The 13,875-nt window shown below is 48.2% G+C and overlaps 1 protein-coding gene across 2 annotated transcripts in view; it reads right to left on the bottom strand.

Moving 5' to 3' along the window:
• NID1 (nidogen 1) overlaps positions 1-13,875 on the bottom strand; it is a 94,977-nt gene that overhangs the window by 14,659 nt on the left and 66,443 nt on the right. For both annotated transcript variants that reach the window (XM_082407577.1, XM_082407578.1), the window contains exons 13-14: positions 4,488-4,706; positions 1,752-1,924 (exon numbers count right to left, since the gene is read on the bottom strand). In XM_082407577.1, coding sequence (XP_082263703.1) covers positions 1,752-1,924; positions 4,488-4,706 — 392 coding nt within the window. The remainder of the gene's footprint in view (positions 1-1,751; positions 1,925-4,487; positions 4,707-13,875) is intronic.

The following is a 13,875-nucleotide window of genomic DNA, read 5'->3' as shown; positions in this document are numbered from 1 at the left end:
CATAGAACATGTACCCTGATATACAATGTTTCGAGTAGTGCTGGGTGCCTGATGAAAGACAAAGCAGGGTAGGTGGAGGCTGCAGTCTGGATAGGGCAGCCAGGACAGGTTTCTCTAAGAGCTGATGCGCCAGCAGAAATTCAAGTGACATGCGGCAGTGAACCGTGCAAGTGTCTGGAATGAGAGAACTCCAGGCAGCAGGGACAGCAAGTGCAAAGGCCCTGAGGTGGGAGCGTGCGTGGTGAGTTGAGGACCAGCTAGAAGACCAGAAGGCTACAGCCGGTGAGTGAGGGGGCAGTGGTAGGGAATGGGGTAGGAGAGGTAGCCGGAGGCCATGGAAAGAACTGGATATTTTTCTGGGTTAAGGGAACCGATCAGAGGGTTTTGTGTTGGGGAAGAACATGAATCCAATCAAGGCTGCTTTGCAAGAGGCTTCTGAAAAGCATTTTTACCATGGATGGACCTACAGATTATCATCTCTAGTAAGTTAGTAAGTCAGAAAGAGAAAGACAAATACCATATGACATCATTTATATGTGGAATCTAAAATATGACACAAATGAGCTTAACTATGAAACAGACTCAGACAGAGAACAGACTTGTGGTTGCCAAGGGGGAGGTGGTGGGGGTGAAGGAATGAGAGTTTGGGATGAGCAGATGCAAACAATTACATGGATAAACAAAAGGGATAAACAACAATGGATAAACAAGGTCCTACTGTAGAGCACAGGGAACTATATTCAATATCCTATGATAAAACATAATGGAAAAGAACATGAAAAAGAATGTATGTATATATATATATATATATATATATATGTATAACTGAATCACTTTGCTGTAGGGCAGAAATTAACACAACGTTGTAAATCAACTATACTTCAATAACATAAATTTCTTAAAAAAGAAGCATTTTTATTTTGCAGACTTTTTTGATCATGTTTCCTCCCTGGTCAAAAAGAAGAGGGGGTATGGCGGTGTGTAGAGATCCATGCAGGAAGAGAAAATAGGGCAGGTGGGAAAGACAGGGGAGTAGGGAAAGGAAGATGAGAAGAAAGTAACATTTCTACCCGGAATCTTCAAGCAGGCTCTGCAACCAGCACTGAGGGGTAAAGAGGATTCCTGCTGGACTTTCATCTCTAAGAGCTGGTAGCCCGCTCGCTGCTACTTCTTCACTCCTTAGAGACCCCTGACGGGCCCCACTGCCCTGGCAACCCTGAGTCCACAGCCAGGAGCCTCCACCAGGTCTCAGGTTTGGTTTCCTGGCAGGAGGTCAGGATCCCAGATAGAAAAGCTCCTCAAAAGTGTCTGAGCTCTAACTAACGGACAAAAATTCCCCGACTCACAAAATGCATCTTTGAAACTTTGAAAAGCTCTGGTTACTTACTGCCTCTGGGCAGACAGGAGCATCTTGAGCTGAGCGGCTGCCGAAAGATGAGTCACGTTGCTAATTTAGCAGGGATGGCAACATCAAACCTGGCAGATGCTCACAGACAAGAGAGCAAACTCACATGACGCGCCCACCTGAGGGGTCAGATACCAAAGGGGTCTCTCTGGAAGCCCTACTGTTTCTGCTCCCACCCTCGAGCCTCACGGGGGTGCTTAGGAATACAGTGGCCTCATTTAGAGGTGGACACCCAGGGTCCTGGGTCCAGGGGTCCAGCCCTGGTCCCTGGGCTGACTGCACCCCGCTCGTTGCTCCAGGCCATTGAAGCAGAAATTGTCACCAAGTGCCATCGGCCAGCACTCACCGGGGCGTGAAGCAGCGCCTTGGCTTCCGTCTTGGTCATGGTGCTTCCCTCCAGGGGGAGGTGCTCTATCTTCCCGGTCTGGGCGAAGAGTAGGTGGGTCCCAGGTGGCAGGGGGATCACGGCGGTAGGAACTGAGGGTCCGTGGTGAACCGGGGGAGCCACTGTACTCAGACCTGGGTGGTGGGAGACGGCAGTGAGTAAGGCCCGCGTGCAGTAGGAATGCACAAACGTACGCGTGTGGGCGCGTGCACGGACTCACACACATGCACCCACACCCGGTCACGTCACCTTCATGGCACCACAGACTGCACCGTCGCACGTGCACATTTAATATCCGAAAGCACAAGGAGCAGAAAGACCTCAGTCAGTCAAAGGGCATTTGTGATGAAGATGATGCAGGGCCAGAGTTTAACATTAAAGGTCGACTGGAAAGAAACAATGGCTCAGTCTCCCCCTTAATGGAACTAACCTGGCTATCGGTGCCCTGCTCTGCACACGGGCTGCAGCAGTGAACGGAAACAATGCAACAGCAGCAACCCTGAAACCCTGGCCACAGGGAGCTCGCACCCCAGCAGGAAGCTGCTGAGTATTTTCATGCTCGAGGAGACCGTCTGAGTGGACTAGCCCCACTCACCCCATCCCACGGGGGTGGGAGGGTCTCAGACGCCACAAACGGGAACACAGGCCTTCTGGGCTTTCCAGAACGAAATGATGGGCAGGGCTAATCCTCCCTCAGACTCGGCCTTGCCTCCTACCTGCTGACCTGGTGGCCCAGCACAGCTCCTGGCTCACCTGACAAGAGAATGTCCCAGGAGGGGACAGGCAGCCTGGGCTGCGGGTAAGGAACACGCAGTGGCTGTCGGGAAACCTGGGTCCCAGACCTGGCCCTGCCACTCGCCGTGTGGACACGTCGTGGACCTTCCTGGGCTCGTTTCCTGCTCTCTGAAGTGAGAGAACGAGACCAGGTCAGCACCGAGCTCATTTTCAGTTCTTTTCTCTTGTCCATCTTGCCTGTTATACCCAATCAATGATATAAACCAATCTCGTGGACCTTTTTAATATCTCTGGACTCTATCCCTCCAAACTCACTGCCAGCACCTCAGGTCAGACCCTCGCCGTTTCTCACCTGGATTAATTAGAAATACTGCAATTAATTAATTGCACCCGCCTCCCCACCACCAGGGCCTCACTCCTCCCTCTCAGCTCTTCTAAAACTGAAACCTGGTCACATCAGCGCCTGCTCGAAACCCTTCCTGGGCTCCCCTCTGCCCTCAGGACCAATCCAGACCCCTCAGCGGGGCATCTGATGTCCTTACCTCCATTCTGCTCCCCTCCCACAGGACACAAACCCCTGGTGGTTTTTTTCCTGCCTCTCCGCCCGTTCCTGCTGCCTGGACCATGGGCCTCCTCAACCCCTACTCCCCAGCGCAGCTGACTCTGGCCCTGCTCAAAACCTTGGTTCTCACGGTACTGCTCTGCAAAGCCTTCCTGGGCTAGCCCGCAACCCCCCAAGCCACTGTGCTTCCTGGCCCACCTACTCTCTCTTAAGGTTCCTTTCCCTACCCTGCACCTGTTTACCTGTCCTCTGAGGTTCTGGGGCTGGCACTGGGGCTTCCCTCTGTGGGCTGCCAGCACTGACCACACCAATCTGACACTCAGTTAATGTTGGCTGGCTGGTGTAATGAAGTTTGTGAGTGATCACTTCTCACTTCCTTTTTTTTGGCCACCCTTCGCAGCATGTGGGATCTTAGTTCCCCGACCAGGGATTGAACCCACGCCCCCCTGCATTGGAAGCGCAGAGTCTTAACCACTGGACCGCCAGGGAAGTCCCTGTGAGTGATCACTGCTTACTCAGCAGCCTCTTAGCAGCTTTGGGAAACTATCTGGTAGGGGATCAGTTTATGATTATTAGCTAAATGGAGAATGGAGAGGCAAGGACTGATTGTATTAGATTTTGGTAATTTGTGACAATTACCATTTTCTATGCCTGTGACAGAATTTTAGAGCTGAGAAGCATCCTAGAGATTATTTTGCTTGAATCCGATGTTGAGGCCGAGGATGCTGAGACTCAGGCAAGTATCTGTCCAGTGTCACACAACCTGGCCCCCAGCTCGGCGCCTTCCCACCGTCATGGACTGTCGCAGAACTATCTTGCAGAAACCTTTGCGGCTGTTTGCTCCTGCCGTTCTAAATGGACCGAGTACCTAAAGGTCCAGGCGCAACTGTGAAAGAGGCAAGTGTACCAGGAGGAGAACAGTTCCACACCTGAGTTAGCCCCTCCATGCCTGGGGAGGGGCTCCGGTTGGTCTCTCCCATCCCTGCACTGTGTGCCAGCGCAGAGCCGCTGGAACGCTGGGCCACCCACTGCAAGGTTTACCTCGGGGACCCCTGAGCACACACCCTCTCTGCTACCAATTGCAGCCTCAATGCAGCGGGTCCTGCCCATCGTTTGCACAGAACAGGTTTGCACAAAAAAAGAAGAGGAAAGGGTAAGAGGGAGGAGAGGGAAAGTGGGGAGAGAGATGGTGGGGGTGGGCAAGTGATGGGGAGATGGAAAAGGGGGCTGCAGAGGGGAGAAAGGGAGGGAGGGACGGGCTCCGAGCCAGTGGAGCAGGTCAGGATTTAGGGCAGGCAGAAAGTGCCAACTGCACCTTTGGCAAGGGTCCCCGGCAAGGGTCCCCAGCGATGCTTGCAGGTGCTGAGACTTCCTGTCTCCAGCACTGTCCTCTGACTTACACGGTGGCCTCATCCCGGGCGTGGTCCTGGTGCCCTCCACCTCGCGGCCGTCGCGGTCCACACACCAGCAGTAGCCAGTGCTGCCGTGGCACTGGGTGGGCGCGTAGTGTCCGTGCTCGTCACACTCGGGAACAAACAGTCCCGGAGGCCGGGGGCGCTGGGGGTCCACCGCCCCGAGGATGTGTTCTCGTTCATGCTGGCATCGGGTCTTCTCCACTTCTATTAGAGACGCGAGCAAAAGGAGGGTCATCAGCTCAAGTCCCCACATCCCACTCAGAACCTCAGGAGCTGCCGGTTCACTACTGAGTTTTGTTTCATTAATTTAAAATTTTTTAAATTTATTTTTATTGAAGTCTAGTTGATTTACAATATTATATTAGTTTCAGGTGTACAACATAGTGATTCAAAATTTTTATAGATTATACTCCATTTAAAGTTATTATAAAATATTGGCTATACTCTCTATGCTGTACAATATATCCTTATAGCTTATTTAAACATTTTTTTTAAATTTAATTTTTATTTTGTATTGGCGAATAGTTGATTTACAATGTTGTTAGTTTCAGGTGTACAGATAAGTGATTCAATTATACACATACATATATCTGTTCTTTTTCAGATTCTTTTCCTATATAGGTTATTACAGAATATTGAGTAGAGTTCCCTGTGCTATACAGGTCCTTGTTGATTGTCTATTTTATATATAGTAATGCATATATGTTAATCCCAAATGTTTTATTAATTAAAAAAAATTTAAACATCATTATTATTTAGTGAATTTAACGGTCAAGAACAGTATACCTACATTTTCTTTTCCTTCCTAGGCCATGTTTTTTTTCAGTTTTGAAAAACTGAGGCAAACTGAGATAACATAAAATCAACCTTTTTTTTTTTTCTTTCTGGCAGCACCATGTGGCTTCTGGGATCTTAGTTCCCAGACCAGGGATCGACCCCAGGCCCTCAGCAGAGAAAGCACCGGGTCCTAACCACTGGACCGCCAGGGAATTCCCCAAATCAACCATTTTACAGTGAACAATCCAGTGACATTAGTACAGTCACAATGCTGAGTGACCGACCACCTCCTCCCTGTAGTACCAACGCATTTCCTCACCTCAAAAGGAAACCCCAGACCTATTAAATGGTTGTCTCCACTTCCTCCTTCTTCCCAGCCCCTGGCAACCACCAGTCTGCATCTGTCTCTATGGATTTACCTATTCTGGTTATTTCACATAAATGGAATCGTACAATATGCGACCTTTTGTGTCCAGCTGCGTTCGCTCAGCAGAATGTTTTCAAGGTTCATCCGTGTTGTAGCCATATAATAGTACTTCATTATTTTATTTTTTTAAGATTTTTTATTTATTTTTTTTGGCTGCACCACGCGGCATGTGGGATCTTAGTTCCCCAACCAGAGATCGAAGCCGCGGCCCCTGCAGTGGAAGCTCAGAGTCTTAACCACTGGGACCGGCAGGGAAGTCCCAGTACTTTGTTCTTTTTTGTGGCTGAATAATATACTATTGCATGGCTACATCACATTTTGTTTATCCATTCATCACTCGATGGACAGCACTGACATTTGTTTTAAGAAATTTTAAGTGTTTCTTAAATGTGTCCTTTTTATCATCACCAGCTTCTTGATTACCCACACTGAGTCTGGGTCAAAGATTTGGGGGACCAAAGACCACAGGGCACATTTACCAACATTTGTATGTTTCCTTTTAATTACATGCTAGTGTTTGGCATGAAACATGGCCTTTTGACTGTGTAACTCACAGATCCCAAGGCTGGGAAATACTGCTCTATCTTTGGGAAATTGCCGATGAGAAGCTATGAACTGGCATAAACTCCCATGTTTATAGAGTTGTAAGTGGCAGAGTTGCAGCTGCTTCCACGCTGGCTAGACTCCAGCCACCACAGCACCCAGCCAGGCCAGCGCTGCCATCACCTCTGCGGCATCCACCACCCAAAGCGACGCCCAGACACTGCCGAGAGCCACACTTCAGCCAAACTGAACCACGTCTGCTGCCCCTCTCCTGCAGGCCTTTCCATGTGCCGTTCATTGTGTGACTACCCCCCCCCCACTGCCCCCGCTCCTCCTGCCCGGTGAATCCTTCAAGAATCAGCTCAGACATGTGCTTCTTGGGCCCTCCAAGAGCTTCCAGGATGCTCTGGCCTCGCCCGCCCTGTGACTCTCATCACACTAATGCTGAGACTCTAAGGCTGTTCCTGGTCTGTCTCCCTGAGCACATTCTAGGCTCTGAGAAGGTAATGAGGGACTGCATCCCCTTAACCTTGACTTAGGAAGCCCCTCCTGGGCTGGAGTGGGGATGGACATGGGAATAAACCCCAGGCCCTGCCCTCAAGGAGCTCCCAGTCTGGAGGGACAGGAACAAGCAAACACACAGTAACCATCCAATGAGTCAGTGTCTTGACAGAGGAGCCCAGGACACAGCACATACACACAAGAGGTCCCCTCCGTAGGGCTTGGAGAGCAAAGGCGTGCTGGAGTGCGTTTTTTTGATCTTTACTGGAAGATTGTGGTTATATAATCGAGGGCAGGGCTCCACTGACTTTTCCTGCTAAGGAGCAGAGAATAATTATTTTTGGTTATGTGGGCCATATGGTCTCTGTCACAACTCAACTCTGTGGATGTGGCATGAAAGCATCCAAGCTTAATACATATTGTAAATGAATGAGTGTGCCAATAAAACTTTATTTACAAACAGTGGGCCAGATTTGGCCTGTGGGTCTGTAGCTGTCAACCCCTGCTCTAGGGCATTGCTAGTTATGTTAGGGAGAAATCTTATATAAATACTCTAATTAATATATTAATGTATATTAATATATTGCTGTGTTCATAATATATATATTGTAATAATAGAGTATATAATAATATATTACATATTTCACAGAATTTTGTGTCTGAAAAATGTTTTTGATGCTCAGTTCCACCACATCTGGCCCTGTCAGCAATGCTGGTTGACGAGCGATGGCAGGAGTAACTAATCCCACGGTATTATTTGAGGCGTGAGTAGAATGTGATGAGACAATGTAAACGGCTGGAATTTTAAGTCTTGCACTCCAGCGTTCATCTGTGACTGTATCTACACCAGATGACAGAAGGAAAACAAGTCTGTGGGCCACAGATAATTTCGGGGAGTGAGTTAAGCTAACGTGTGTGTGTCACCGTTGCCATAACATGTTCAGTGAGCAGGGGGTGTCCTAGGCACTGGGCATGTGGGTGCAGAGGGCCCGGGGCTGGGCTAGGAATCCAGAGACCTGGGTTCTAGCGTTCATCAGTGACTGTATCACACAAGAGATCCTCTCTAGGGCTTGGAGAGCAAAAGTGTGCTGGAGTGCTTTTTTTGATATTTACTGGAAGCTTGTGGTTATACAATCGAGGGCAGGGCTCCACTGACTTTTCCTGCTAAGGGGCAGAGAATAAATATTTTTGGTTATGTGGGCCATATGGTCTCTGTCACAACTCAACTCTGTGGATGTGGCATGAAAGCATCCAAGTTCAATACATATTGTAAATGAATGAGAGTGCGTTCATCCGTGACTGTATCTACACCAGGCCTTCACAGTGTGTTCAGTGATGTGCTGCCGATGACTGTTTAAAGTGCCTTTGTGTGGCCAGTTTTCACATCAGCCTGCTGGACATGGCTGGCCCCTCGATTAGAAACAGCGAGCCTGCCAGGAAAGTATGTGTTGAACCTGGGAGGGGAAACTGGGTCTGCTTTCTCTTTTGTCCCAGAGGCTAATATAAAAAACAAAAGGCCCTACTGTATAGCACAGGGAACTATATACAATATCCCGTGATAAACCATAATGGAAAAGAATATAAAAAAGAATGTATATATGTGTGTAACTGAGCCACTTTGCTGCACAGAAGAAATTAACATATTGTAAATCAACTACACTTCAATTAAAAAAATAAAATTAAAAACAAAACAAAAACAACAACAACAACCACAAAACGTATTTGATGTAGGAAGAGCCAAACAAAGGCACAAATAATACCATCTGGTTGATGATAAAAATGTTGGTTTTCTTCACTCTTGGATGTAGGGCTTGTTTACTTCCTCGGTATCTTACATTTGTACAGGGCTTTAGTTTCTATACAAGCTGTCTCTGCTCACACATCGTTCACTCAATTCTCACTATAATCCTATGCAACAGGCAACTACGGTTTTTACATCAAATGAGAGAACGGAAGCTCAGATTGGCTTCCCCAGGCCACGGCACTAGCGAGTGGCTCAGCTCAAGCTAGAACCCGGGTCTCTGGATTCCTAGCCCAGCCCCGGGCCCTCTGCACCCACATGCCCAGTGCCTAGGACGCCCCCCGCACACTGCATGTGTTATGTCAACAGTGACACACACAAGTTAGCTTAACTCACTCCCCGAAATTGTCTGTGGCCCACAGACTTGTTTCCCTTCCATCAACATATGTATATAGTGCTGCCTTTCCAACTAGAAAACAGGCCTGGTATTCTGTGTACTGTCAACCAAATCAAACTTTTAAGGGAGGAAGGGGTACCTCCCTTGTACGTGGCTGACAGTTTTGGGTTAGCCAATACACAAAATCTCAAGTGATCTAGAATTTCCAGCGGAGCTGTATCTCAACTGTATCTTAAGTGCTGTTATCTTGAACTTATATTAAGGTGGGGGAGACCTCAGCTGTGACTCAGGAAACAGAATTTCAAGTGTGTGTTTTTTTTGTTTTTTGTTTTTTGGCCGCGCTGCGTGGCTTGTGGGATCTCAGTTCCCCGACCAGGGATCGAACCTGCGCCCTCGGCAGTGAAAGCGCCGAGTCCTAACCACTGGCCCGCCAGGGAAGTCCCCAAGTGTGTTTATGGAAAGCTGTGATATCACCGTGTTCCCTGGGATGGCTTCTCAGCCTGGCCCACAGCAGCCCCTGTGGGCGCCTCCCCTGAGGGCTCCAGGCTCCCACAGGGAATGTCCCACTGTGGGTGGGGTGGGGAAGGGATAATAAGGACACGTCGGCCTTGCTTCTGGTTGAGGCAAGATTCTCTTTACTCACCTAGTTTAATCTGCTCGGGGGAGGAAGCATTCGAGACCTGATACTTATCCAGGGAACAGCAGGGAGTCTGGGGTGACTTTTCTCAAATTGGGGACAAAGAGAATGAGAGGAAAAGGAAATAGATGGAGAAGAAAAAAAGCACATGTTTTTGTCTCTTGATTTGCATCCCATTCCCTTGCCTGATTAAACTTCTTCCTAGGTGTTAATTCAAATAAATAACTCTTGTAGCCTCTGATATACTCAGTGGGATGGAGGAACTTGTTGGGGGCTTCCGTTTATTCAACCTCTTCCTGCACAGTCCACCCCCTTCCGTAAGGGGCCACCTGATCCCAGTGGCACTGCCACACACACACATCTTGGGATGAGCTAACATGGGCGTGGTGAAACCATGCCTGGTCTCTGCTGGGTTTGAGATTTTTGGCTCCTGGCCTCATCTCCTGAGCTGCCAAATGGACCCTTGTTAGTCCAAGACTGCCAAATTTCCAAGAACGGGAATTTACAAGTAAGAGAACAATACCCATCTGATGTGAGGTTTCCTAAGGACACCACCACAATCTCCACCACCGATGATGACGATGGTGGTAAAAATCTCTCTACTTATGAACTCTCTTCAGGTCCCTTCCCAACATTTGCCCCCAATTCTTACAGGACTGGTGAGGAAGGAGAATGCCCAGAAAGGGGGAAATAAACTAGCAATTAGCAAAGGGCAAAAGGGGAGGGGAAAGCAGAAAGGTCATAAAGCAGCAGGAAGAGAAAATGCACCTCTAGCCTGTGTGCCGTCTCATCGTGTGAAACTGCGTCTTTGGGTTTTACTCCCGTCTCCTCGGTCCACCCCGTGCATCCTTCCTCTCCTGACACCCTATTAGTGTGGGCCTTTTTTTTTTTTTGGGGGGCCCTACTGTGCGGCTTGCAGGATCTTAGTTCCCCGACCAGGGATCGAACCCGGATCCCCGGCAGTGAAAGCGCAGAGTCCTAACCACTGGACCGCCAGGGAAGTCCCTAGTGTGGGCTTTTTAAATTGGTGTACCTCTCAGATCAGGAACCCCATGGACCCTTGAATCATTTATGTATTTGTGATAAGCATTTACTGAAACCTCTGCGAGCCAGGTGCCCGGCAGGTTGTGGGCATCGTCGCTAGATACGAGGGCCCTGGGAGTTCACAGGACCCCACCAGGGTAACGCATTGTGAGAAGTGGCTGGTAGTGGTCGAACAGGCTGCTTGGGAGCCGAGAGGAGGACCCTCTCGGTCAAGGGGTCACCTGACACCGAGGGCAATCAATCTGCAGTGTTCCTAATACACCCCTAATACTCCGCGTGGTTGAACCCAGTGGCCTGGGTGTAGCACTCACCTCAGGCTGGAGGTTTTCAGGCCATGCATGGAGGAGAATAAAGAAGCCAAGAAATTCAGGATATTGGTGAGGGTGGTTGACATGATGCTCCTTGGGGTTACGGTGAGAGGACTTCGAGAAAAAGAAGGGATGGAGAAGCTGACTTGGAAATGAGGCTGTGTGAGGCTACAAGGCAGGGAGGTGGTGGTCAGAGGGGGCCACGGGCCTCAAGACCATAGGAGTTCTCCAGCCTCTGGGGGCCTCGTTTTCAGGATCCTCTATGCCCTGACCTCACCTGAGCTGCTTAACCGTATCTCGTCCCCACTATTCCTCCCCATCTCCTGTTCAAATCCTACCCATCTTCCAAGGCCAAATCCTACTTCTCACGCTTTCCCTCACTTCCCTAGCCCACCTGGATCTCCTCTCCCAGCCACTGGTTACCACTTACAGACTCACTATAGTTTCAAGCGCTCTCTTCTCCTGCCCAGGGGCAGTGTGAGCTCCTCCCAAGCGCAGACATTACTGTTTATGTGCCGAGTACAGTGACAGGCATATCACAGATGCTTAAGAAATATTTAGCAATTGATCCTGGCTAGTTAGCCAGGTGCCTTGGGCAAGTTAGGTGGCTTCCCTAACCCTCGTCCATTCAATGAGGTTAATCGTACCCCCAATGACACATACCAGCCAATGATGGAGAAAACTAAGAGGTGTGGTATCCTGGACACCAAAAGAAGAAAGTGTTTTAGGCGGGAAGGTGAGGTCAACTGTACCAAGCCTTACTAAGAAACGGGGGCAGGGCTGAGATCTAACAAAAAGTGAAGGTCATTGCTGACTTTTACAGGAGCAGTTCCAGGGTGGGGAGGGGGGTTGGGGGATGGTAGGGCAAAGCTGACTGCAGTAGTGAAACCGAGCAGGACCCTGTGTGGCTCCTGGGCACAAAAGCCTTCCTGTTTCCCCCCATTTCTTGATTACAGGAAATAGGCTTCATTCAGCCTCCAAGACCTTCCCTGAGTTCCAAGGGGTAGGTTCAAACAGATGCTAATCAGGGAAGGGACAAGAAAGAGACAGAGACAAGGGAAGAGTAGTCAAGAAACAATAGCTCAGCCTTGGGGCAGGGTCCTGGTTCCCCCTCAAGGGATACACAGAGCAGTATCTTTGAGCTGTTTTGCAGACACTGAAACCCTCACCAGGTGGAAGAAGTTGACTGTTTGCTGCCCACAAGCACGTAGACCCCAGACTGGCTGGAACCAGAAGGCTGATGACGGACTCCCGCTTACCTCACCACCAACCAATCAGCAGAAGGGCCACGAGCTGATCACACCCTCTTTGAACCATTGCTATAAAACTCCTCACTACTCCCTCCAGGTCAGGACACACAGTTTTGAGGGCATTAGCCCACTGTGTCCCCCTTTGCCTGGCAAAGCAATAAAGCTCTTCTTTTCTACTTCACCCAAAACTCTGTCTCCGAGATATAATTGGGTATCGGGGTACAGAGGCTGGATTTGGCTTCAGTAGTTCAAGAGGGAATGGGAGGCTCTGGGAAGAGGGTAACAGCCTAGTTTTAGAATCTAATTACAGACAGACTAGCTACAAAAGCCATGGGCAACATTTACAATGAAACGAGGTGACCAGGTTGTCCTATGAACCCCCAAACACAAGCAGGGGTCACAAAGCCCCCCTGGTGTCAGTGTCTGTGTAGAGAAAGGAGAGGGAAATGGCAGCAGGGCATCTAACAGTTCTGGGAACAGGAGAACCCCAAGAGCTAACAGGTACTCAGCTGGAAAGCGGGCCAATTTGAAAATGGCAGCTGAAACTTTGGAGGGATTTTTCTACTCCAAGATGGAATGTAAAGCCAACAGCGGCTGGAAGATCTAGCCCCTACTGGGGAGAAAGTGCTGGGAATGGGATCAACTAAGGAGGATGAAGATGACACGTACAAGGAAAGAGAAGGTCCAGCGGGGGAGGGGAGCAGAGCCAGGAAATCGTAATGTAAGCTGAAATATTTTTAAACACTTCACCAAAAGAGCAGAAGAGGAAGCTCTGTGTCGCTAGAAAAAGCTATCTGCACCAAGCTTCTTTCAGAAAGTTCAGGAAAACTAAAACTCTCATAAAAATGAACAACAGAAAAGTATGGAGGGCAAATCCAACACAAAGTTACTATAAGGAAAAAGGATATAAAAGGATAGTCAGGAGTACAACAACCCTACAGATAGTGAAAGCTTGCCAAAAAGATGTGCTAATGGATCAAAACTGTAATCGTCTATTGGGTTGGCCAAAAAGTTCGTTAGGGTTTTTCTGTAAGATATTATGAAAAAACCCAAACGAACCTTTGGCCAACCCAATGTTTCAGCTTAAGCGAAAAGACAGTAGAAAATGATAAAAAACAGGAAAGAACAAAATGAATCAGCATTTGAAAAACTCAAAAATGAGGCAACAGAATTCAGGAAAGAAGCAGAAACTTTTAAAAAAGAATCATTTCAGAAATGAAGACTCAACTAGATGGAACACAAAGTGAATAAACATAACAGAGTATGCCTTAAGAGAAACAGAAGGTGGAAGTGAGGAAAATGTTTAAAGACAAAAAGAAAGGATATCAGACAAATTTAGGAGATTTGGGCAAATACTGGAGATAGGCAAAGAAGATTCAATATGCAAAATGGAAGTCCCTAAAAAATAACCCAAAGCAAGGAAAGAGAACAAATACTAAAACTAAAATTCCAGAAAAGTTTCCTGAAATTAAAAGATGTGAAATGACAAATTGAAAAAGCACACCGTGTAACTAAGACCCAGAACAACCAACACCAAGTCATATTCTAGTAAAACTGTTGAACTTTTGAAGGGAACTATGGAAGAGAAAGAAAAACATCCTTTGGGCATCCAGGTAAAAAGGGGAAAATTATCTTCCGATTATCATTTGCCCTTTGGACAGCCATGCTTTATGTCAGAGGAATATTTGAGATAGTCAAGGAAAGAAAATGAACCAAGGAATACTGTTTTCATGAGCCCTTCCTGAGAA

This window comes from Balaenoptera borealis (genome assembly GCF_965194805.1).
Source record: "Balaenoptera borealis genome assembly, chromosome: 10".
Lineage (NCBI taxonomy): Eukaryota > Metazoa > Chordata > Mammalia > Artiodactyla > Balaenopteridae > Balaenoptera > Balaenoptera borealis.
Note: the sequence above shows the minus strand (reverse complement) of the source record. Positions and strands in the feature narration are given on the sequence as shown.